We start from the raw sequence: 27,016 nt of genomic DNA, 5'->3' as shown, positions 1-27,016 counted from the left end.
GGAGACCTGGAAGAAGCTCCTGCCTCCTGGCTTCAGATCGGCACAGCTCCTCCGTTGTGGCCTACTGAGGAGTGAACCAGTGGATGGAAGACATCTCTATCTGCCTCTCCTCTATCTGTGTAACTCTGACTTTCAAATAAATAAATAAATCTGAAAAAAAAGGAAACCTTCATCCAATGTGTAAAATTTATAATTCATTTTCTTCCCCCTTATTTTGTTTTCTTACTTAAAAAATTGAATAGGTAAATATAGCATAGTTATCCCCAAAGTGTAGTAAACCTGAGGGTAAAAAGAAAACAAGAAAAAATATTTAATTTTGATAATTATATATTTATTTTAATGTATATAAAAATAATATTATAATCTCAAGAAACAGTAGTTACTTCTCTATTTTAGTCACCCAAGCTATGTCCAAAACATAGAATTCTGGATTTTGAAAAATGTTCCATATTTTAGCAAGTTTATTTAGTTTTGCCATTGAGCCATTCTGTCATCTAGCAGTGGACTTATACTGAAAAATGGGTGGTGGGTGAGAGACAGATTGTTGATTGTTTAAAAAGAAAAAAATAAAACCATGGGCAAGCGCTGCGGCACTGAAGGTTAAGCTGCTGTCTGCAGTGCTGACATCCCATATAGGCGCTGGTTCGGGTCCCAGCTGCTCTACTTCCAATCCAGCTTTCTGCTAATGTGCCTGGGAAAGCAGTGGAAGATGGCCTAAGTACTTGGGCACCTGTACTCACATGGAAGACCAAGAAGAAGCTCCTGGTTCCTGGCTTCTGACTGGCCCAGCCCTGCCCGTTGCTCCTATTTGGGGAGTGAAACAGTGGATGAAACATCTCTCTCTCTTTCTCTCTCCCTCCTTCCTTCTGTCTTTGTATTTCTGCATTTCAAATAAATAAATAAATAAATAAATCTTTAACATAAAATAAAATAAAACCTAGCAGGTTGAAAAAAAGAGGTCAGCTTTCACAGTGCCTGTTGAAACATGCAGCTTTTGGTACCTATACATAAACATAAATCATGACACTAGATGCTAGCTAAACAAACATATGTTCCTCACATTCCCCAAACTCATGGGAAGCTGAAGCCTAAATGTTAGATAAGTAAATATAACATACTATAGTCCATTATTCACAAAGTGTGGTAAACCTGGGGGTAAAAGTGATGAATAAGTAGAATACAAAAAGATAACTATTTTTAATTTTGATAATTTTACATTTATATTATTTATTTATATAAGCACAGACTAATACCACACTTTTGTGATTCTACTGTTATCATAATTTTGCAAAAAGCTAAATTTGAATTTAGAAAATGTAATTTTAAGGACTTTTTTTAAAAAAAGAAGACATTTATTTGAAGGTCAGAGTTACACAGAGAGAGGAGAGGCAGAGAGAGAGGTCTTCCAACCGCTAGTTCATCCCCAATTAGTCACAACAGCCAGAGCTACGCAATCCAAAGCTAGGAGCCAGGAGCTTCTTCCGGATATTCCATGCTGGTGCAGGGGCCCAAGGAGTTGAGCCATCTTCCACTGCTTTCCCAGGCCACAGCAGAGAGCTGGATAGGAAGAGGAGCAGCCAGGACTCGAATGGGTGCCCATATGGGATGCCGGCACTGCAGGCAGTGGCTTTACCCATTATGCCTCAGCGCTGTCCCCAGTATAATTATGTTCTCAGAATTGTGTCTATGCACCACATTGAATCTGTTTTCTTTATATTAACATGAAAATTGATGAGAATTGTATTGTAGTAATTATGCATTTCTATGATCCTTAGAATCTAAAGCATTAATAAATTACTTAAATTTTAAAAAGCTAAAAACATCTTAAGATTAGGAGAAAAAGTAAAACAAAAATAAAAAGTTTGAGATACACTAATACTGTTAACATATAGGCTAGTATTGGTATCATAACCATTGATTTGATTTAAATGTTGTAAATCTGAAATCAAGGTATTCATAAAGAAAGTATGCTAATTTGGCCCAACAATTACCACATTTTAGATTGTGTCACTCAGGAAATGATAGTTTCTTAATGATTTGTTCTTAGTGGCCTTTTTTTTTTTTTTTACAGGAAATGATAGTTTCTTAATGATTTGTTCTTAGTGGGTTTTTTTTTTTTTACATTTAATTACTCTGTTCAATAGTATATTGAATAATCAATATTTATTAAGTATTTACTATGCACAAGGTCCTCTGATAGGTAACTTGTAAAAATATAGAAATCTTCTAAAACTACATCATTTTCTTTATATAAAAATGTTTGGGTAATGTTTGTTTCAAAAAGTATAGTTTCATTATTAATAATGTAAGTAATACAAAAAACTCAACTATTCAGATATAAATCAAAATGCTAATGAGTCACTTCTTCAAAGTCTTTTTAAAATGAAAGTTTATATTTTTCATTAATAGAATCACAAGTAGATTATATTTAGTTTTGTATCATTTGTTTTCCTCACTGAATATTCTATTGTCTCCACTCTCTTCATGTTACTAAATATTTTTTGAATATTTGAAGGACCAAATATACTGTTTAACCCACGTATCAATAGACATGTGACACGGGGCCGACGCTGTGGCACAGTGGGTTAAAGCCCCAGCCTACAGCGCTGGTATCCCATATGGGCGCCGGTTCAAGTCCCAGCTGCTCCTATTCTGATCCAGCTCTCTACTGTGACCTGGGAAAGCAGTGGAAGATGGCTCAACTCCTTGGGCCCCTGCACCTACCTGGGAGACCTGGAGGAGGCTCCTGGCTCCTGGCTTCGGATCAGCACAGCTCTGGCCATTGCGGTCATTTGGGGAGTGACCCAGCAGAATGGAAGACCCCTCCCCCCTCTGGCTCTACCTATCTCTGTAACTCTTTCAAATAAATAAAAATATTTTTTCAAAAAAAAAAAAAGACATGTGACAAAGTTCTGGTCAATAAAATCTTCTCAAAAAGGATGTTCACTGCCTTCAGGCCTGGCTCTTACAACCTGAGTATGCTTTTCCTCCCAACTGCTAGCTGGATGCAAAATTCCCAGTGGAAGACTCTGACTCCCCTGGGGTGGTAGATCTACTAAGAGGAAAGAGTCCTTCCCTGCCCCTCAACCAATCCCAGAGAAAAAGGGACTGTGTGACAAGCATTTTTACAATATTCAGTCCCTGAAAATGCAGGGTGGTTTGTCATAGCAATTAGCCTATACTAATTCACTTATGTTCTTCCTTGATTACTTAAAAACATCCAAACCCCTGTTCTCTTGTTTTGTAGCAATTTTTCTAAGAAGTTTATTTTGATTTTTTTTTTCATTTTATCTCAGACAAAGTCAGCTATCATTTTGTTTTTATTTATTTGACAGGTAGAGTTATAGACAGTAAGAGAGAGTCAGAGAGAAAGGTCTTCTTCCGTTGGTTCACTCCCCAAATGGCCTCCACGGCTGGCGCTGCGCTGATCCAAAGCCAGGAGCCAGGTGCTTCTTCCTGGTTTCCCATGCGGGTGCAGGGGCCCATGCACTTGGGCCATCCTCCACTGCCCTCTGGGGCCACAGTAGAGAGTAAGTCAGCTATCTTGTAGCTACTTGGTTGTCTGACTATACTTGATTTCACTTACTGTCACTTCTCAAATCCAAAGCAGGAGAGTAGACTTCTATAGATTGCCTAAGACAATTTTATCTGATATGATCTTACAGGATCTTTTCCTTCTCCACCTCTACCTACTTTTCTAATACTCTGTATCAAAAAGTCCATGAAAACCTATAATATTACTGACGTGCTCCCACCAAGTATCTGACACTGTGTGTCACAGCTTTATTTGAGGAAACTGTACTTTCCAGGATGCAATAAATTACCACCTGTAAGAGTGAGCCATTAGAGGTTTTGGCTCAGGGAGTGTTATGGTTGAACTTATATTTTAGAAAAAGAAGTCTGGCCGGCACCGTGGCTCAACAGGCTAATCCTCCGCCTTGCGGCGCCAGCACACCGGGTTCTAGTCCCAGTCGGGGTACCGGATTCTGTCCCGGTTGCCCCTCTACCAGGCCAGCTCTCTGCTGTGGCCCGGGAGTGCAGTGGAGGATGGCCCAAGTGCTTGGGCCCTGCACCCCATGGGAGACCAGGAGAAGCACCTGGCTCCTGCCATCGGATCAGCGCTGTGTGCCGGCTGCAGCACGCCAGCCATGGCGGCCATTGGAGGGTGAACCAACGGCAATAGGAAGACCTTTCTCTCTGTCTCTCTCTCTCATTGTCCATTCTGCCTGTCAAAAAAAAAAAAAAAAAAAAGAAAAAGAAGTCTGGTTGTGTGATAGGAATTGTGGTTTTAAGAAACAAGAGGTTAGAAGATGAAAGAAATTGAGATACTGAATCACATAAGGGGATAGATGCAAAAAGAACTATCAAGGATAGAGTGGCTACAACTTAGTAACAACTAAATCTGAAAGGAAAAAAATACAAGAAACCATGGAAGATGTTTTAGAAATTTCTTAAGTGCCAATAGCAAAATCAGTAGCCTAGGAAAAAATGGAAGATTGGGTGGGAAAATAAATGAATTCCACCTGGACAAGCTGACTTTGAAGTGCCAAGTGGGAAGTGTCCAGTGGGTGTACATTCAGAAAACAACCTATGCTAGGAGAGTAAGTGTGGGAATTATGACCGTAACTGAAACCTCCAAACGGGTTAATCCAGGAAAAGATTGAAAACTAAGGAAAAGAAATAGAAATAGAACTGACTGAATTCTAAATGATGCCTTCTTTTTAGAGATAGTTGAAGAATTAGTGAAAAGGACTGAGGAGTAGCTTGAAATACAGAAAAAGAACCAGGGCCCCAGAAGTCAAGAGATAGGGAAGTTACAAAATAATAATTTCAATATGCATTTTAATCCCATCCATTCTTCATTCTTTCATATTTTAATTATACTTTTAATTTCTGGAAATTAAGTTTATCAATTTTATTCATATTTTCAGGGCTCTTTTCCTTTCTTGAAATGTATTAAAAATACTTATTTTATATGTCTACAATAACTGCAACTGTCAATTTTTTTTGTAATTATATTCTGCAGTTTATTGTTCTGGCTGGTTCTTGTGTGTTCAGTGATTTTCAACTATAAGCAATTAAATTTTTTTAAAGATCACACAAAAAGAACATGTTTCCAAGCATGAAGTAAAGGGAATTCTTTCCAAATTGATTTGTATTTGCTTTTCAGATATTTTGTGACATTATGGTTAAGGGACACTTTTCAAACTTTTTTTGTTTTATTTATTTATTTATTTGAAAGGCAGAGTACAGAGAGAAAGAGATCGAGAATGAGAGCAAGAGTGAGAGACATCTTCCATCCAGTTGTTCACTCCTCAAATGACTGCAAAGGCCTGAGCTGGGCCTGTCCAAAGCCAGGAGCTAGGAGCTTATTCTGGCTCTTCCACATGGGTACAGGGGCCCAAGCACTTGGGCCATCTTCTGCTGCTTTCCCAGGTGCATTAGCAGGGAGCTGGATAGGAAATGGAGCAGCCTGGACTTGAAACGCCCATATGAGATGCTGGTGCTACACCACAATGCCAACCTCCAAACATTTTTTATTTATTTATTTTCACTTTATTGGTGGGGAGGTGGCAGTACTGGCATTGTCACATAGCAAGTGAAGCTGCTGCCTGCATTGTTGGTATCATATGGATGCCAGTTCAAGTCCTGGCTGCTCCACTTCTGATCCAGCTCCTTGCTAAATGGCTTGGGAAAAGAAGATGTCCCAAGTCTTTGGGTCTCTGCCACCCATGTGGGAGACATGGAAGAAGCTCTTGGCTCCTGGTTTTGGCCTGGGCCAGCCCCTGACATTGCAGCCATTTAGGGGAGTGAACCAGTGGATGGAAGATCTCTCTGTCTCTGATCTCTCTCTCTCTCTCTCACTCTCTCTCTCTCTCTCTGTAACTCTGCCATTCAAATAAAGACAGAAATCTTAAAAAGATCATCTACCCCCACCACACATGCATGCGTGCGCGCACACACAACACACACACACACAAATAGGGAGAGAGAGAGAGAGAGAGAATCTTTCACCCACTGGTTCACTTCTCAAATGTCTGCAACAGGAATGGACAAAGCCAAAGTCGGGAGCCCAGAACTCAGTCTGGGTCTCCCACATGGGTAGCAGAGAACCAAGTACTTCAGCCACCACCTGCTGCCTCCCAGGATGCACATTAGCAGAAAGCTGGATAGGATGCTGAAATGCTGGACTCAAAGCAGATGCTCCAATATGGGAGGAGGGCATTCCAAATGCCATCTTTAAAAAAAAAAAAAAAAGATTTATTTATTTATTTGAAAGGTAGAGTTAGAGAGAGGCAGAGGAAGAGAGAGAGGTCTTCCATCTGCTGGTTCACTCCCCAAATGGCCACAACAGCCAGAGCTGAGCCAATTTGAAGCCAGGAGCCAGGAGCTTCTTCTGGGTCTCCCATGTGGGTGCAGGGGCCCAAGGACTTAGGCCATCTTCCACTGCTTTCCCAGGCCATAGCAAAGAGCTGGATTGGAAGTGGAGCAGCTGGGGCTTGAATCAGTGCCTATATGGGATGCTGGCACTGCAGGCAGTGGCTTTACCTACTACATCACAGGGCCAGCCCGTCCAAATGCCACCTTAACTGTGGGACCAAATACAAGACCCTGGTGCCACCTTTAACTAATTCTTGGCTTAAGATTTTTCTAGCCATCCAGGTAGTGTGAACTCTGGTTGCAAACCAGTATGAGTGCCTTATACTTAGTATAAGTATAAGGAAACTTGTCTTTAAAGGGTAAGGGGGATAGATTAATTAATTTTGGTTCTTTCTCATCTTGGAGATGGAACCCTTTTTTACAGTCTTACTGGGCTTTCCATTTTGAGGTGGGCTCTGAATTTGCTTTTTGTTCCCAAATCCACGAACTCAGAGTATAACTGATACTCAGGTACCTCAGGTTTGGCCAAAACCTTTAAAGGGAAAAGTCAGCTTTGGTTCTCAGCTTATCCTCCAGCCTCTGTATTTGACCTCAGTTACCTATAGATGCATTTAAAAAGATTTTTAAAAATATTATGTGTGGCGTGTTTACTTATTTTCATCAGATCAGTTGATCTTGGTGCCTAAACTGCCACTGTTGCGTTAAGATTTAATTTTCAAATACAGAGGGTTCTGTGTGAAAATATACTGCTTTGTATGAAAATCTAGACAAAAGATGTTAAACAAATTGCTGAGTAATCACTTGTACAGTTTCTTTAAATAATGTGTATTGCCACAGCATTTAAAGAGTTTGCTTTACAGGTTATTAATTTAACTACTTACAGAGTACAGAAACAAAGCAAGTTAAATTATTTGTAACCATAATAGTTGAAGAATAACAAACATATCCATATTTCAACCTATTAAAATCACCTCCATTATTATAACCATGATCTAAGCTACCACAATCTTTTTTAAAAGAGATTCATGTACTATCTATTTACGCTGATCTAATAGTGCAGCTGATCCAATAAATTTCTAACACAGCACACTTACAGGGGTTTAACACTTTACAGAATTCATTGAGGAAACACATTAACCTAGAAAATAGCTTTGAAGACCAGGAATAAAGAATGTAAAGAAATTCCTAAATATATTTGGCAATTTTCACTCTTCACAATGCATTTGAGCCATAGCATAATCAACAAAGGACCACAAAAATTCATTCATTGTATGAACTGCAATGTTACACTTGGCACTCCAAAATTTCCAGTTCATAAGCCTAGGTGAGATGATACATAAAAAACATGCATGTTATTTATAAAATATCAGCTTTCTAGTTCAAGTTGGTGCTCAGTAATTGCATTAGGTGCTTAAGATGCTTCAAATAACTTACACCTCGCTAGCACAATTTTTTACCTGCATTATTAAAGTAGCCTTCTGACTGGCCCTTGTTTTGTCTTTGTTCCTTTTCAACCAAACCCAGAAGCCAGAGTCTGTGATCCCATTCAGATGTAAATTAGATCGTGCCACGCCCTCCGCACTGAGCCAGGGTTCCCATCTCCCGCTGAATATAAGCCAGTCACTGCTATCCTCTACTGCTCTCCCTTTACAGCTGCAGCTCTCCTTCCGTCCTTGCTTTCCCTCAAAGGAGCAGAACTTTCCTGCGTGGGACCTCTGCACTTGCTCTCCTGTCAAGTTCATTTGGCTTGATCCCTCATCCACTTTAGGTCCTGTTTAAATGTTATCTTAACGAGCTCTTCTCTGGACATTTAAAAATGAAATCTCCTCAGGGGCCTGCATTGTGGCATACTGTGATACCTGCATCCTATATGGATGCTGGCTGGAGTTCCTGCTGCTCCACTTCTGCTCCAGCTCCCTGCTAATGCATCTGGGAAAGCAGCAGAGGACAGCCCAAGTACTTGGGCCCCTGTACCCACGTGGGAGACCTGGAAGACGCTCCTAGCTCTTGGCTTTGGATTGGCCCTGCTCCAGCCTTTGTGGCCATTCGGGGAGTGAACAAATGGATAGAGGATCTGTCTCTCTGTAATTCTACCTTTCAAATAAATTTTACCAAAAAATGTTTAAAAGTGAAACCTCCCCTCAATCCACCTAGCACTCCATATTCCATTTCCCTGCTTTATTTCTCACCATAGCACTTATCTTCTAATGCACTATCTAAAGAAATGAGCTTATCTTTGTAAACTCTTAGAACAATGCTTGGCACATAGGTGATATAGCAGTTTATTCAACAACAATATATAATAATTTACATATTTGGTTTGACTCCACTAAGAGAGGGATTTCTGCTTTCAGTTAACTCTGTATCCCAGCATAATGACTAGCACATCATACCTGCTCAAAAAGTATGCTGATGGCTGGCTCCGTGGGTCAACAGGCTAATCCTCCGCCTTGCGGCGCCGGCACACTGGGTTCTAGTCCCGGTCGAGGCGCCGGATTCTGTCCCGGGTGCCCCTCTTCCAGGCCAGCTCTCTGCTATGGCCCAGGAAGGCAGTGGAGGATGGCCCAAGTGCTTGGGCCCTGCACCCCATGGGAGACCAGGAGAAGCACCTGGCTCCTGCCTTCGGATCAGTGGGGTGCACTGGGCGCAGTGCGCGGGCCACGGCGGCCATTGGAGGGTGAACCAACGGCAAAGGAAGACCTTTCTCTCTGTCTCTCTCTCTCACTGTCCACTCTGCCTGTCGAAAAAAAAAAAAAGTATGCTGAAAAAATAAAGATCTATAAAAATAGAATAAAAGCTGCTAGAATTCAATTTGTTAAATTTCATTTTATATGATTTGAGAAAAAGAAGTCATCTCATAAGACGAAGTCCTCAAAGACCACTCTTCAAACAGAAATGTAATTAAAATTCAAATTCCAAAACAACTCACAATATGCCAAAAGGTACTTTATCTAAACGACAGTATTTTGAGCTCCCCTGAAGATCAGCACTCTTGGCTCACAACTCCCTGGTGTAGCTCTCCAAATAGTATTGAATACAGCCACATGTTCAAATAAGAGAAAATGGACTTGTTCGTTGTTCAGTTGTTAGGAACGAACTAGAAAAAAGACGAAACTTCCAGATATAATAAGATGCAGCATGGTATAGTTGGAAAATTAAAGGTTTGGAATTTTAAATAACCTAGTCGCTATGCAGCTGCTAATTCCAAAATCATCTGGAATAGACTCTCCGTAGTCCGTACCAGTTTCTGAACTTGTATGTAACTTTGCATACCCTTCCTGAAATGTCTAAAGAAGCTCACAGGCATAGTCCAGCATTTAAAATAAGCTAATCTTATTTAATACAAATATTTTCAGAAGACGGTGCTAAGCACTTCTTTGCTGTTCCCATGATGTTGCCGTTTAGGCTCCAGATCTCGTCCTAAGGAACAGGGACATCCCTTCTTCCCTGGCTCCTTTCTCCAGGTCCACACATCTCTGAATTCTTCCAGGATTGTTTATCCAGTTACACTGTGGCCTAGTGACAGCTCTCATTTTATATACAATAGCCTGGGTTCTGTGGCCCTTTTCAACATGGTTTGTTTCCGTTCCATACTTCATCCAAGTTATGATCTAAGTAATTCTTTTTTTTTTTTTTTTTTTTTTTTAGATTTTGTTTTTTTATTTGAGAGGTAGAGTCACAGAAAAGAGGGAGACAGAGAGAAAGCTGCCATTGGCTGATTCACTCCCCAGATGGCTGCAATGGCTGGAGCTAGGCTGATCCAAAGCCAGGAGCCAGGAGCTTCTTCTGGGTCTTCCACATGGGTGCAGGGGCCCAAGTACTTGGACTGTTCTCTGCTGCTTACCCAGATGCATTAGCAGGGAGCTCGGTGGAAGAGGAGCAGCCAGGACATGAACCAAGGCCCATATGGGATGCCAGCACTACAGGTAGAGGCTTAGTCTCTTATGCCACAGCAATGACCCCTTCTAAGAGATTTTTAGTAAGAGAGAGGCTAACTTGTCTTGTTAGGTTCCAAATTCTGACATTAAAAAGTGTGAAGTTCTGGACGCAGCTGGAGAAAGGAGGATCCCTGGAGGGATGTGATAGTAAACTGACAGCTGTTTGAAACTACTGCTTGCCGACGCAGAGTTTTATATACAGACTGTAATAGGACTTACAGTACACCTTGATAAATTTCAGTTTTGAAGAAATTCAGGTCATTTAACCACTCTACTGAGAACTTGAGAGTCCCTTCCGTGAACTTCAGACCTTAATTTTATGAAATTTCAGCACCTGAAGGAAAATTAGAAATTTGGGCCAAATCATACTTCATTTCACATGTCAGGGTGGGTTCTCTGCCTGTTTTACTGACATAATTTCTTTCCATTGCACCTGTGTTGCATCAGTTAGGGCTTTAGAGATAATCAATATTACCTCTAGATAATAATAGAGGCTAGTTTGTCTTATAAAGAACAGGTTCCTAAGTTAAAGATGTGAGGTTCTGAGAAATGCATTTTCCCTCCAGTGAGCAGGTAGGTAGTTTCAAATAGCTATTGTTTCATTATCCAGGAACTAAATAAGAGCAAAGCAACCTACTTGAAACATGCTTCTGCAAAACCACTTAGAAATTATGGCTTCTTAAGATCTGTTACTTCATAATTACTAATGGACTAAGGCTAATTACTTAGCCCATTTTCTGTTGCTATAACAAAATACTTGAGATGGGGAAATTATAAAAATGGGTCTATTTTGGCTCAGTTCCAGAGGTTCAGAAGTCCAAGACTGTGTGGCCACATCTGATAGGCTTCTTGTAGGCACTTTATGCTGTCAGCTCATGGCAGAGAAGGAGAAGAGGAATCAGGTGCATGTGGAGTGCAGCATGTGGGTGAGAGAGACCCAGCGGTGGTGTCAGGCTTGCTTTATAAAAACCTGCCCTTGAGGTAACTAATGCAATCCCCAGAGACCTCACTTACTCACAAGAGACCCAATTACCTCTAAAAGCCCCCTGCTCCGTAATGTTCCATTTAGAATCAAACCTCAAGATGAGTTTTAGGGGGGACAAACTATGTTCAAACCACAGCAGGATGCTTCCAAACTTCTGTGTGATGACAACAGTGAACACATGAATTGTATTTTTACTCCCTCATTCTCTCAAATGCTGAGCGTTTCTTTTGTGACAGTCATTGTATCTAGGAGTAGCAATGATAACATAGACCTTGCCTTGAGAATCCTGGTCTCACAGAGGCTATAGACAATTGAATAATGATTACAGAAAAGTAGAGTTTGATGTGCTCTAGAGACTTACTGGGGACCCCTAGCCTAGCAAGGTGGTGGGGTCTGAAGAAAATCACGTTTCTGAAAGAAGAAGGGTTAATAGAACTCTGAAGGCTCATCAGGAGTTGGGGGGGGGGGAGGGTGGTGCAGAAATTACAGCTATGATTTGGATAAGGGATAACATGCACAAAAGTCTAAAAGTGAAACAGAACTTGGTCTTTTCAAGATAGTTATAGTTTCAGTTTGTAAAAGGGAGGAACTGTCTAGTCATGGAGCTGTGACCAGCAGAGGCAAGCTTCCAAGAGCTTGTTATAAACTGAGGAGTTTGGGCTCATTCTAAGAGCAACTGGAAGCTGTTAAAGAAGTTTGAATTGAGTGGTGAGGATAAAATCTGTTTCAATCACCTCTTTAATAAATAGTTAAATTAGAAGAGCACTTCTGAATTACGAGAGACCAAAAACAGAACCAAATTATGAAGAGGTGGTGTTCTACAGTGTGAAATCTAAGAGAGCTTTTAAATAAGCATTTTTGCCTTCAAAACACTGTAGGAGACCATTAACCTCATCAAATGAAAGCCCTTGACAACAGTCTTTTATTCCAGATGAGTACAACTCAGGAATTATCCATTAGGCTTATGATAGAAATAGTCCGTATCAGGAAGAAAATTACAAAGGCGGAATTTGACTTCATAGTATTCCATGTGAGAGTACACATTTAAAATCTCAAACGTATATATAAACATCATAGGTCAATCTCAGAATTTTAGTATTGGAATGGAAGTTAAACATTATTTTGACCCAACATCTTAGTTTTATAGATGAAGAAAAAAAAAAAAAGAGTATTCAGAGTATTTCTTTGTAAGATAATCAGAGGTAAGCAATTATTTGAAACCAGGATTCTTTCTGAACATTTCCGCTTATCTTAACAGTAACTGAATTACTCCAATAAATGAAAAAAATAAAAATAGTGTTCTGACCCAGGTAGATTACTAGCACTGTTCTTAAGCCTCTAAAATAATATCCACGTTTTAGTATTCACACTCTTGTGCAGCCCCCCACTACCACCCCAACACTGTACCAGAAAGTGGGGTCCATCTTGAGTTCTCCCTCCCTCAGATCTTTCATACTGGGGAAAGTTTGTTTGCCCTGTCTTGAGTAGCCCTACAGAGAGGCCCACATAGTAAGGAACTGAAGTCTCCCATCACCTTCCAGTGAGGCTCACCTGCTGTCCATGTGCGTGACCTTGGAAGCGGATTCTCCAAGCCCAGCTGAGTCATGAGACTGCAATATCAGCTGATAGCCTGGTAAGACCCTCACAACAGACCTGAGCCAGAACTACTCACTGAAGCCACTCCTAGATTGATGACCTTCAGCAAGTGTGTGAAATACCAAATATCTGTTGTTCGAGAGTGATAATTTAGGGTAATTTGCCATGAAGAGATAACCACTAAATACTATACAAAATTAATACATTTTTTAATAAACTGTACTTTTCTTGATCTCTACATAGTATTTCTTTTTCTAAACAACATATCAAAAATATTACTATTGGTAATATTTTCCTTCTAGGAAAAGAGGTGATTAAATGGTTTATGAGATAGGTAATAGGGTAGTTAACCCATAATTTATAGGCCACCAATTCTAATTTAACCTCAGTACTTGGCAACTAGACATAGTCAAAATGTGGTTGCAGATAGTAATTGCTCATAGCTGCTGCATGTTCCCATTTAATACTTGAAAGAAAGATTAAATCTCAGTGGATACAAGTATCTGAATTTAAATAAAAACGATCATTTCTTCTTAATCTTGAATAGCATTAGTAGGATGCTGAGTCAGGAGGAAACAATAGCATCTCCGTTGATGATGCAAAATAATCACTTTTCTAGTGAAATAAAACCTTGAGAGTTTCTTCTTGTAAGGAGAACATCCAGCTATAGAAGTGGCAGCTGGGCAACCCCTGACCTCTAAGTTTCTTTTTCCTTTTATATTCTCAACCCAGTTATTCTGCAATCCATCAGAAACTATTTATTGAATTCTCTCTCCACACCAGCCACAGCGATATAATAGGCTGTACCTTCATGTACCTTTTTATCTAGGAGCAGACAAAGGGTTACAATACAGTGGTAATTAAGAGGGAAGGAGAAGCATAGGTGCAGAGAAAGCACCTAGCAGGGTCCCCATCCTGGCATATGGATGGGAAACAATGTGAGAAAGTCTAGAAAAAAGCTCTTTTATCTGACATCTAAGCTTAATGTTTAGGTGTCAGAAGGTATTTCAGATAAAAAAAGAACTCCCTCCACAAAGGCCTGGAGGTAAGTTGAGTTACATTTAGAAATTTAGGAAGTTCAGCTTGGCTGCAGCATAGAGGAAGCTGGGAGAACCCCAGGGGAGTACTGTCCATGAACGGGCACAGTTCCTTACTGTGGGTTCTCCTTCTCCTTCAGCAGAATTAACACAGAAAAGAATTAACAATAACAAAACAAAACCAAACCAAAAATCCTGACGTTTTGCATCCTATCTGGGAGCACTTACTTATACTGCAGGCCCAGACGTCTAGTCCACTTTGGCAAAGAATAGGGATATAGTGGTAAGAATTCTGAGGTTAGCAAAACTTACTTTAGGGGCAAGTGTTTTGCTTAGTGGTTAAGATTCCCTCATTCCACATCAGAGTGCCTGGCTTTGATTTCTGGCTCCTGACTTCGGCTCCTGCTAATACAGGCCCTTGAAGGAGGGAATAATGGCTCAGTTAGTGTGGCTCTTGCTTTGGGTGGGAGACCCCCATTGTTTTAGACTCCTGGCTTTGGCTCTGGTCCAGTCCTGGCTGTTGATGGCATTTAGGGAGTGAACAACTGGATAGGAGCTCTATTTGTCTCACTTTCTCTCAAATAAAAAGGGAAAAAAGAAAAACCTGATTTGAATCCAAGCTGGAGAACAGCTGTAGTTAGTATCAACCTTAGGGTGTGCAAAGGTTGGATGAAATAAAAAATGTGAAGCATCTTACACACATTAGGTGCACAAAGCATGTTTTCCTTCCCCATTACCTTGCTTCTAAGACCCTGGTTGGCTGCCAAGCCGAAGGTACCACGTGACTTTCCACACGTGACCCCATTACCTGGCAGAGTACAAAGGTTCTCTAGGCTACAACCTACATCCATCCCTTCAGTTCTAGCTTTTACCCTCTGGCTCTGAACGTTGCCCTTAGTTTGACAAACCAGAAGTATTTCAGTCTAACAATCCCTATCACATAGTAGTAAGTGTAGCACTCATAGACTCATTCCATCACACTATCTGTACTTTATATTTGCATATGTACTTGACCCCAATATTCTTTTAGATAATATTGTGAAGTGAGTCCTGTAATCACTACTTGGAAGATAAGAACCCTAGGTTCAGAGTACTCCTCATTTCTTAAACAGTCCTGTCAACTCCACAAAGTCCTTCCAAGCACATGTTGCGATGGGCATATATTTTATAGTGTAATTTCAATGTCTTTTAAGTATTGTTAGGACTCAGAGAAACACGGACTTTTACAATGACTCATCTTTTCATCAACTTTACCTCTGAATCCTTCACGTATTTTGAATTCTCTGTGTGCAAAATTAAAGAAAAGGGTAGTGGTAGCAGGATCTTCTCAGAATACTATGACTGTCAAAGAACAATTCCCATCACTACTTAGTGGTATTACCTTCCATTGGCCTACCTGCTGGTTATGCTCATAAAAGTAAAAATGTTTCCTATTTTCCTAATAAGAAACTGTTCTCTGACCAGGAAAACAAGAGCACAAATGAAAGGTTTAATTATTCAGGTCCACTTCAGCTCCTGATTTAAAATGAGATTGCTTTCATGTGATCAGCATAAGATCCCTTGCAGATCACCTGTTTCATGCCAAACCTCTGCCTAGACAATGGTCTACTTTGCAGAGGGGGTACACCTCACTTCTGAAGGCCCATAAAAAGCCCATTCCTACCTTCAAAGTTACCTGAGTCTTTCTATGTGCCCCTCCTCCAACTCCCTTCTTGCCAGTGTTTGTCTGGATAATTATTAACAGGAAATTCCTGGATCCCAACATTGATCTAAATCATCACCCAGGAATGGGGCATTAGCTCTGTTAGCATCTTATTATTACTCAGCGGATTCATTCTTTGTTAATTACATGTTCCAGGTCTTTTATAACCCAAAAATTGGCATGAGTGAAGTCTCCCTCATCTTGTGCTTCAAGTAACTGAGTTTTAATTAAGTAGATGAAAAAAATGCTGAGTCAGACAGTGATTTGTATTCAACTCTGCACAGCCCCTCTTCCAGGTGCTCTACCTTGTGAACACGTTTTAGAAAACCGAAATCCAGTCCGCATTTCTGGAACTGTGTTCTTCATGAGGACATTACTTCAAATGTTTTGTGGAAATCCTGAAAAAAAAAAAAAATGACATCTACAGAATTCTAGAATATACTAGTTGGTGTTCCCCAAACAGTGAACACAACAGTTTGGTGTAATTCTTTATCTTGGTGATTCAAATTCCTTATTTCACGCTGAATTTTAAACAGCCAGCTTTTACTTGTTTTAAAGTAAAAAATTTGCAGGTGGGAAACAGTATCAGGAAAAAGATCAACTTTCAACATCGTAAGATCTAGGATAAAATCTTAAAAAACCTTCTGTTCAACTTAAATGAGGCAGTTTGAGTTAACTGTACTCCACCTCACAACATGATACAAAGCGACTGACGTTTTTATTTGAAGAACTGGACGCAACAACTATTTCCTCAGGGTGTGGCGTTTGGTCAAACATTTGCCAGTACCCTTTCCTATATAATTTAGGTGTCACTGGCAGAAAAGGCATCTGAGAAACAGAAATTAAGAAACCTCCATCAAGTGGCTAAAATCAAGGCTGAGGAAGGCACTAGGGGTGAAGCATTGTTTCGAAATCTCCTGTCTTCAGAATATAAACTTATCAGCTCGTGAACAAGGCTGGTATTGCCTGTTAGCTTAGGGCGACTGACTTTCCTCTAATGAACGCAAAAGAAACGCTGGCTTTCCTAAGGAGCGCCTCTGGTCCAGTGATATTTGCACATCTCACCTGGACCTTTCAGTTACAAATCCACCTCCTTAAGGAGTCGTGTGAAAAAGCAAGAACAATCAATAAAAAAAAAAAAATCTTCTCGGCTATAAATCAGCCACGTGGAGCTACTGCTGCGACAGCGGCAGCCCCGACTTCCTGGTTTGCTTCCTGCAAGCGGGTGGGCGAGGGGCTCCGGGCAGGGGGCGTGAGGCGGCGAGGTGCGGCCGAGAGCGGCTCCACGACCGCCGGAGGGGGCGGTGGCCGGGGATCCTGGACGATTCAGGCGTAGAGGACCGAGTTGAGGTCCGCAATTACAGCAAAAAGTTTGGGGAGCCTGGAGGCTTTTAAGCAGCTGAACTGTAGGGCAAAGGCTAAGGACCAGACGTGGGGAAAGTCTAAGTTAGTTAGCAGCCAGGTAGCCGCGGGCTGCGGCGCGGAGAGGGAGGAAGCTCGCGAGCGCGAGGACACCGGGCGGCCCGGGCTCTGCGGAGGCAGCCGCAGGGGAGGGGGCGGCGGCGGCGGCGGTCCGAGCCGGCGGGCCGCGGGGAGGGGCCGGAGGGAAGAGCCCGGGGGAAGGTAGAGCCGAGGGGAGTTCCGGATCTGAAGCTGAAAAGGGCAGGCAGCGCGGAGAGGGCGGCCGCCGGAGCGGCAGGGGTGGGGGAAAGAGAAGGAGGAGGCGAGCCGGAGGAGGGGGCAGGAGGGAGGGGAGAGCAGTGGCGGCGGCTGCGCCGGGCTGTGTGTCTCTCGCCGCCGGAGGAAGATGAGGCTGAAGATCGGGTTCATCTTACGCAGTTTGCTGGTAGTGGGAAGCTTCCTGGGGCTGGTGGTCCTCTGGTCTTCCCTCTCTTCCCGGCCGGACGACCCGAGCCCGCTGAGCAGGATGAGGGTGAGTGACCCGCCCGGCCCCCTCCGGTGGCGGCGACCCGCAACTTGTTTTGTTCGCGCGCGCGTGTGTGTGTGTGTGTGTGTGTGTGGCGGGAGCGGGGGGCCGCGGGGTCGCGGCGTGGCGTTGGCGCCGCAGCTCCGCAGGTGGTGCGGGCGCAGTGCAGGCACGGAGGGGGCGCCGAGCCCCGCGCACCCAGGCCACCCTGGCCGCTGCCGGCCCGCCCCCTGGCCGCCCCTTCCTCCCTCGCTTCCCCGCCCCGGGCGCCGCCGCCGGCACCCGCGCCGCTCCTGCTGCGGCTGCCGCGGTGGCTTAGGCGGCTTCTCCTCACACCCCGGGAGAGACTGCCCTGAGGAACCGAGGGAGACCCGGTTCCCGGGGGCCGCGGCCGCCCAGCGTCCGACTCTCCGGTGCCGGTCGTGAGGGGTTAGGGGGAGACGCGGGGTTGGTCCAGGCTGCGGCCTGTGGCTCGTGCAGGCCTGGCGGAGGCGAGATGCCGCCGCCGTGGGGCCGGGGCAGCAGGCCCCTTGGTCCAGCCTTCCCCCCGCCACCGCCCGTCCGGGGGTGCTCGCTGCCGGGGCTCCCCAGCTCGTCCGCCCGCCCGCCGGGGAGTGGGAGGGCGATGGCGCCCCGCCTCCAGCTCTCACGGAGAGCGCCGCCTCCCCCTCCACTCGGGTGGCGGGGAGACCGGGTGCGATGGGCGGCCGAGGCCTCGCCCTGGACCGGCCGTTCCTCTCGCTTCACTGCACGGAGGGAGGAGCGGCTGGCCGGGGGTGGCTGGCAGGGGCGTCCCCGCCCCTCTCGGTGCGCGCCCAGCGCCTGGGGAAGCCCCTTCCCTGCGGGCGGCGCTTCGGGGCTCTCCGGGGGACTGGGAGCCAGTTCCTCTTCCCGGGCTGCGGCTGGGCTGTTCGGGCCGGAAAACTAACTTGTGCCGGCGCCTGGCCGCCCCGCGCTGGCTGTCGGCTCGCTCAGTCCCGCTCGGCGGGGCGCGGCGGCGCGGAGCTCCCGGCGGCTCCTATGGGACGCATTTGTCTGCCACCCCGAGACGCGAGTGTTAGCCGTGACGCTCCCTGGCTTTTGAGGGTTTAGTCGGGCGCCTCGGAACATTAGTTAACCGCCAGCCGCGCCGCGCGGGCCGTGGGCCGCGGCCACTGCGGCTCCTGCGCCTCAGCAGTGGGCGGTGTCCCGGCCTCGTCCCCCACCCTGACCCGGCTCCCCGAGCTAGGCTGTTGCAGCCCCGGCCTTCCTCCTGCCGGACCTGGGATGCTCCCCGGGGCCAGCTGTGTGGGTGGAGGTGCGAGGGGGCGTGAGGGCTTCAGGGCCACAGGGAGGCGGGGGAGCCGCTCTCTGCTGGGATGTGATTGGCGTTGCATCTACGTGAGCCTTTTTTTTTTTTTTAATTTTTATTAACTTTTCATTTTGGAAAGTTAACGTTGGGAAGTTAGGTTGAAAGGCAGTGTCGTCTTTTCAAGAGTAAGAATCGTAGGAGGAGGGCACCGTATCGGTTCTTGCCTGCATTGTCATTTAATATGTAAATTTCAGTATTTGAGGTCATTAATATTGTGCAGTCCCTTTGTAATATCTGGGACAGATTCTCATCCGGGTCATCTAAGTTGATGCTGATTTTTTTTTTTTTAAGTTTTTCAATATGTTTGTGGTTTTGAGCCTCTCATCTCTCCTGGAGAGGTGGTGACCTTTTTATGATTTCGCTTTCAAATGATTTATTGGCAAAGGAAAACTGAATATTGCAGTTATCTGAGAATATTTAAGTCATCAAGTAGAAATGTTAGCTTCTCGTTTTCTGGTAGAAAATTTGAGGAAAAACTGACAAAACCATTCGTTTTGAGAATACTCCCTAGTTCAGCTGGCTGGGGGTCTTTTAAAAGCTCTTGAAATATTTTATTAGTACTGATAAATAAACCATCGTTTTCATTCAGTAACTCATGACAGATGTGGTGACATCTTGAATTTCTTGGTCTGATTTGATAGTTGGTGGATCTATTGTATTTTCTGTCATTGGCCAAAGACACTCAATTTTTAAGACTTATTAACATGATTAATATTAGGAACATTTGGATATCAGAAAAGCAAAACGCTTAGCTGTCCATGCAAATAGTCATCTAAGCAATTTGAGCTATGGTTTATAAGTCTTAAGAGCATAAACAAGGGTCTGTTACCTCCCCTTAATGAAAACTAACCTAGGCACTTTTGAGATGTAGCCCTAGAATATCCTATTTAAAACACGTATTTATCCACTCTGGCTAAAAAGCCCATGAGAATTTCTTAGGCATGGAAAGCCAAGACACTGTGGCAAAAAAATGACCTAAAAGAAAGATCTCTGTGAGTGAGATCCCAGTGGAAAGAACCAGGCCATCAAAAAAGGAGGTACCTTTCTCTGAAAGGAGGAGAGAACTTCCACTTTGACTATGATCCTGTTGGGATAAGATCGAAGTCGGCGAACTCAAAAGGCTTCCATAGCCTTGGCAGCTCATGACAAGAGCTCGGGTGATCACTGATGTTATAAATAAGAGTATCAGTTGTTAAATCAACAACAGGAGTCACTGTGCACTTACTCCCCATATTGGACCTCTGTCCTTAGTGTGTTGTACTATGCGAATTAATGGTAAAACTAGTTTTCAAACAGTACTTTATACTTTGTGTGTCTGTGTGGGTGTATACTGTTGAAATCTTTACTTAGTATATACTAAGTTGATCTTCTGTATATAAAGATAATTAAAAATGAATCTTAATGAAGAATGGGATGGGAGAGGGAGTAGGAGATGGGATGGTTTACAGGTGGGAGGGTGGTTATGGGGGGAAAAACTGCTATAATCCAAAAGTTCTACTTTCCAAATTTATATTTATTAAATAAAAGTTTTCTAAAAAAAATATTTATCCACTTGACAGGCAGTTATAAAAAAGGAGTGAGAGATAGAGATATTCTATCTGCTGATTGACTCCTCAAATGGTTGCAATGGCCAGGGCTAGGCCGGTCCAAAGCAAGGAGCCAGGAGCTTTTTCTGGGTCTCCATGTTGGTGCATGGGCCCAAGCACTTTGGCCATCCTCAGCTGCTTTTCCAGGTGCATTAGCAGGGAGCTGGACCAGAAGTGGAGCCACTGGGACTGGAACCTGCCCCATATGGGATTGCGGGGCATTGCAGTGCCCCTTGCAGTTATTTTGTAGATACTGCCTCCTTTTGTGAGACCTCTGCTTCTTTTGAATGCTAATCTACACTGGACTGTTCTGGATCCCTTTAAATCACCTAAGATAGGCTAAAGCACTCCAGTTTACCAGATGTAGGGTGTGCTCTACTCCAACCACCCTGTGGCACTTTTTGACTTACACTGTCAGTATTTCAGACACTGAAGCCCAATGCAATCCGTACTATCTTGCTTTAGATCTGCCCACTTATAGAGTCAAGAGAAACATGTTTCTTGTCTCTCTCCTGTTTCTGATGCTGGCATTTTATCTGAGATGAATGGTGTGAAAAATGACCCTACTGTTCAATCTATTGTGATTTTTTTTTCCCATTTATGTAGTCAGACAATTTTGAGTGCTTATTGTATACCAGGTACATTGCTAGTGGTTAAAGAAGCACTCCTGGGGCTGGTGCTGTGGTGCAAGCGCTGCCTGCAGTGCCAGAATGCCATATGGGTGTCTGAGTCCCGGCTGCTCCACTTCTGATCCTGCTCTCTGATATGGCTTGGGAAAGCTGTAGAAGATGGCCCAGGTCCTTGGGCTTCTGTACCCTCATGAGAAACCCAGAAGAAGTTCCTGCCTCCTGGCTTTGGATTGGCCCAGCTCTGGCCATTTGGGGAGTGAAACAGAGGATGGAAGACCTCTCTCTCTGCCTCTGCCTCTCAAATCTTAAAACAAACAAACAAACAAACAAAAAACCCCACTCCTTGTCCTTGACCTTATGGATGAATATTTGTCTAGCAAGAAGTATATACATAAAAATACACATCAATGAAGGCTCCATTGATTTATACATAATTGTACATAATTTATACAAAATTGTGCTTCATGTCATGTAGGAAATATAGAAAAGCCATGAGTCAGGGAGTGAGAAAATGGAAGAGTTTGGTCATAAAAGCCTCACCTGAAGAAATAACTTTTGAGTTGAAGGATTTGAAGCAGAGTTGTTATCCGGATGTAGGAGGGGTATTCCTGAGAGGAAACAGTATGTACAAAGGTCCTGAGACAGGGAGGGACTGGAAGGAGGTCAATATAATTGGAGCATGAAGGTATGGAATGATGTTGCAAAGGTAAGTATGGCTCCTGTAGACATGCTAAGGATTAGGTTTTAAGGGCATGGGAAGCTACTGAAGGTTTTTAAGTAGGGAAGACATATGGTCCAATATGTTTTTTGAAAAAAACCACTCTGGCTTCTTGTAGGAAGTGTGCATTGGCCTATAGAGCATATAGTAGTAGTCCTCTTGGAGTTTTTAATAGTTCAGGTGGCACATGATGTTGCTTGGATTGGGAGGGTGAAGGCAGAGATGGAAAAGTAAGTAGATTGAAGACACTGTTAAAGATTCCAAATATCAGGATTTGGATGTGGGAGTGAATGTTTCAGGAGGCCTAGAATGATAGATTATTTGTTACATTATTAGAAGTTCTGAAAACCAAATGTATATGTTCTTATATTGTATTTTATGGTTATGGGAAGCCTTATGTCTTTAGGCTTTGTCCCTTGGATATTTTAAGGTGAGCACTTACTAAGACCATCTATTGAGATTTGTGAAGTGTAGAAAGTTCTTTTAAGTAAATTATGGTGTGTCTGAAACCGACACTATTTATCTCAAAGTGTTTAAAGTTGAATCATAGGTCTGTGAAAATAAAGGTTTGTAATGGAAATGTTTACAGATCTTTAGCTTCGGTGGTTCTATTAAAATATTCAGTACTGGTGAGAAGTTGTATGTAATTTGATGATTCTCTGTAGGTGCAAGTGCTACTTTAGTCAATCCGTAATGCTACCTGGGTCCAGGGCGTATATTGTAGGACTCGTTTAGGAGCACTTCTTAGGTCTACAGCTGCTGCTTTTTTTTTTTTTTTTTTTCTGACAGGCAGAGTGGATAGTGAGAGAGACAGAGAGAAAGGTCTTCCTTTTTGCCATTGGTTCACCCTCCAATGGCCGCTGCGGCTGGCGCATCTTGCTGATCCGAAGCCAGGAGCCAGGTGCTTCTCCTGGTCTCCCATGCGGGTGCAGGGCCCAAGCACCTGGGCCATCCTCCACTGCCTTCCCGGGCCATAGCAGAGAGCTGGCCTGGAAGAGGGGCAACTGGGATAGAATCCGGCGCCCCAACTGGGACTAGAACCCGGTGTGCCGGCGCCGCAAGGTGGAGGATTAGCCCGTTGAGCCACGACGCCGGAGGTCTACAGCTTCTATGTGATGTGTAAGCTGACAGGTTTGAAAGGAGTATAGCTTAAATGAGGATTAGTGACTGAATTGATTAGCCTGTGACATTCCAGAGTGCTGATGAGTTGTAACCTGAAAAATTCTGCCCTTGACTGTGAGGTTTTATTTCAAGTGGAAGTTCATGTATGCTAATGGAGATGGAGCACTAGACTTGTTGCAAGTATAGTGCTTGAACTGCTTTCTCAGTTCCCCAAATCTACATAAGCCTCAAGATTGGGTTTTGTTTTCTTTGCTGTTCCCAACCCCTCCATTTCCTCCCATCCCTTCACAATCAATAAATCTCATACCACCAAGTTAAGAAATCTGGAGTTTTTAGACATGAAGTTAATGCAAGTCTTTGTATACATTCCAACTTGAAAATCTGAAGGCTTCCTATTTCCTAAAGGTTCCTGCAAATCAAACAAGGCCTCATCCTACCCATTGTGAGTGCTTGAGATGGAGGATTCATGTTGCCACTCTTGATGTATCTCCTCTGGTGCTGAGTTTACAGAATGTATATATTGAATGCTAGTTTAGTCTATCCATTAATGCCACCAGGGTCCAGGGCATGTGTTGTAGGACTCCTTCTCTCTCCTGGTGCTGAGTTTACAGAATGCATGTATTACATTTTTTCTCAAGTAATATAAAATAAAGTACATCCACTTATGCTTCCTCCATAGATTGGGACACTGAAAATGTTTGGTAAATCCCTAAGAATTGCCCTATTGGCTGTGCAGCTGTTTCCCAGTCAGTGGTCTAAGTATGGTTTGGCATTTGCCTTGTTACCATTCATCCCTGTTTTGTTCCAACTGCTCCAAGAAGGCCCTGTGAATATTACTGAGAATATTGAAGTAAAAGTCCTTGCTTTCATGGGCTCACGTTCTAGTTGGGAGGTAAAAAAAAAAAAAAAAAAAAGCACTTCTTAATCCTACTGCAATAAAAGGAAGTAAAAGGAAGGTTATCACAAGGATATGTTTTGTTCATGTTAAAACCAGTAGGTGGAGAAAGTTTAAAAATAGCCATTTGGGGAGTGTGCAATTATTAATAAAGAGAATGAAAACTGTTGAACAGCAGTTGATTTGGATCATTCTTTTGTTACTTTGGCTGGCTGGGTGGATTGGGGAAATAAAATATAGAATATCATTTATGTTCATATCTAAGCTGTGTTAGATCAACTAATTGAACAAGGAGGGGGAGAAAATAATGCATCTTGAATGAAATGCAAAATGCTGAGCTTGTGCCATTTGTAAAAAATATTTGTAAAGTCTTCAGAGTTAACAAAAAGAGTTTGTCAGCAAAATTTCAGTAGCTATTTAATGCAGGAAAATGATTATTCAACATCAAGCAAGGTATTTGAATTCATATTTTGAATTCTGATTCTCATTCCTGGAAATGAATGTTATGGTCTGACAGGAAGATAGTAGCTATATTAAAGATTTAAAATCCTTAATTAAAGGCTATGAAAGAAAGGATTTTACAGATGTTTGGTGTGAGGTAAAAGAGGGAATAAGGTAGGAAGCTAGAATATACATAAATGTGGACAAAATTCTTTGTAAGAACTGAAAGATGTATTGATATTCTAAACATGGCACCCTTTAAACAAGTATTTCAAAATTTGTTGAGTGTTTACTAATGGCCATCCATTGCTCCAGGCAATGGAGATAATGCACGGTGGAGGAGATGGAAAGTTTTGACATAGTAAAGATGTTACTCAGTTCTTGATCCTATTAGCCACAAATGAAATGTTGTGTATATTACAATAGTAATTTTTAAAAAATTTTTGAAGATTTTATTTATCATTTACTTGAAAGGCAGAGTTACAGAGAGGCAGAGGCAGAGAGAGAGGTCTTCCATATCCGCTAATTCACTCCCCAGATGACTGCAACAGCTAGAGTTGTGCTGATCTGAAGCCAGGAACCAGACGCTTCTTCTGGGTCTCCCATGTAGGTTCAGGGACCCAATGACTTGGGCCATTCTCTACTGCTTTCCCAGACCATATCAGAGAGCTGGATTGGAAGAGGAGTAGCCGGGACTCGAACCAGCACCCATATGGGATGTCGGCAGTGGAGGTGGAGGATTAACCTCCTGTGCCATAGCACCAGCCCTGACAATAGTAATTTTCTTTTGAAATATAAAGCCAAACCATTTTACAACACCTCTCAGCCCAAAACTTTACATTCAGTCAAAGTTACGTGTTTAGAACTGCCTTCCTGTGACACACAGGACTGGCCTTGGAGATACAAAGATGTCAAGGACACAGCCTCAGATCTCTCTCTCTCTTCTTAAGTATTTTATTTATTTGAAAGGCAGAGTTAGAGAGATAGAAACAGAGAGAGGTATTTCATCTGCTGGTTCACTCCCCAGATGGCCACAATGGTCAGAACTGAGCTGATCCAAATCCAAGATCCAGGAACTTCTTCTGGGTCTGTCACATGAGTGCAGGGACCCAAGGACTCGGGCCATCCTCCACTGCTTTCCCAGGCCATAGCAGAGAGCTGGATCGGCAGTGGAGCAGCCGGGACTCAAACTGGAGCCTATATAGGACACTGGCACTGCAGGCTGGGGCTTTAACCTGCTGCGCCACAGCAGGGGGCCCCGGCCTCAGATCTCTTAAGTGAGATCAGCTGCCATATAAAGGAGGTTTTACAGAGCAGTAGGAGATGGGTATTCAGAGGGAAAAGGGAAGGGAATGGTATTTGGAAAACAGAGCGTCAGTGGGATTTGGCCAGGTAAAAATGCAGGGAAGAACCTTCCAGACTAAAGGAATATAGTGAGAACTGAAAGAAATCCAGTTTTACTGGAAAAATTGGTGGAATTCAAGATTGGTGAAGTAAGCTTGGACCACATTTTGAGGGGAATTAAAAGGCTAATGGACTAGGTTGGCGTTTTATTAGTTCAACAGAGAAGCTTTTTAGAGGTAAGGGAGTAGTGACTTATTAACTCTTGATTCAATCATTCACTCAGCAAATATTTCAAGGATTGAGTGTCTACTAGTACTGTCTATTGCTCTAGGCATTGGATATACTATAGAGTAGTAAATAATTATGGCAGTAATAGTTTACACATATTGAATTAAGGTTAACAACAACCTTCTAATGCAGGTCTTATCTAATTCCCACTTCACAGATGAAACTACTGAGATACAGAGAGGTGAACTCTTTGTCCACAGTAGTGATTCAGCCAGGATTCAATCTCAGGTGTTTTAACTTCAGTGTTATGCTTTATGACCCAACACTACAGATTTTAACAACAAAGACAAGTTCACATGAACTATGTTACAAGAGGGATATTTGGATAAAAGGGTAATTTCACATAAATCCTTGAGATTGGAATGAGGCTGGAATGTTTGAGGAGTAGAAGGAAGGCCAGTGTGATTAGGAAGGGTATAATACTTGATAAGCCCAGGGTGCAGTCAGGACCCATATGATGACGTGTTTGGCTCCTGTGGTCTGTTATTAGAGTAATTATATTAGTTTACATCTGTTGCCCTTTAGCCATTATTATCCTTTCACTCTCAAAAGTGCCCTGGGCTTGATAGCAAATTTTATGGTCATCTCGCTATGTGTGGTTCTAGAGAAACAAAATGAGTCATAACCTTTTCTGCCCACAAGTTTATGGGCCACATAAATAAACAATTGCAGTGGGTAAGACAAGAAGTGTATTAGCTATGTACACTGGACCAAGGAGCCACAGAGAACACAGCATCTAGTTTATGGGGCTGGGTGCTGTCCGAACTTGTCTCAGAAAAGCATATGTGGAGGATATGTGCACATGAGGGCCGAGGAACAGTGTATTCAAAAATATGCAGGACCGTGACTAATCCTGGGGACTACATGGCTGGAAGATGGGATTAGGGTGGGGAAGAATGGAAGAGAGGACTCTAGAAAGATAAATAGGTTCTGAGCCATCAAAGACTTTGAATTAGTTATGAATAGTCTGTGCAATATGCATTAACCTGGAAACAGAATATTAGATATAATCAAGGAAAGAGAGAATCACCTCTTAGGATATAATAATGCCTAAACTAGGAGAGGGACCCAGAAAC

General features: G+C 43.0%; 1 protein-coding gene across 2 annotated transcripts in view; it reads left to right on the top strand.

Annotated features, from left to right (window-relative positions):
* The first annotated feature begins 17,373 nt into the window (after positions 1 to 17,373).
* The window catches only part of GALNT7 (polypeptide N-acetylgalactosaminyltransferase 7), a 161,831-nt gene continuing 152,188 nt past the window's right edge, over positions 17,374 to 27,016 (top strand). For both annotated transcript variants that reach the window (XM_062212831.1, XM_062212829.1), the window contains exon 1: positions 17,374 to 17,572. In XM_062212831.1, coding sequence (XP_062068815.1) covers positions 17,447 to 17,572 — 126 coding nt within the window. In that variant the 5' untranslated portion in view covers positions 17,374 to 17,446. The remainder of the gene's footprint in view (positions 17,573 to 27,016) is intronic.

This window comes from Lepus europaeus, chromosome 16 (assembly GCF_033115175.1).
Source record: "Lepus europaeus isolate LE1 chromosome 16, mLepTim1.pri, whole genome shotgun sequence".
Taxonomy (NCBI): domain Eukaryota; kingdom Metazoa; phylum Chordata; class Mammalia; order Lagomorpha; family Leporidae; genus Lepus; species Lepus europaeus.
This window is presented reverse-complemented; position numbering and strand designations above follow the sequence as displayed.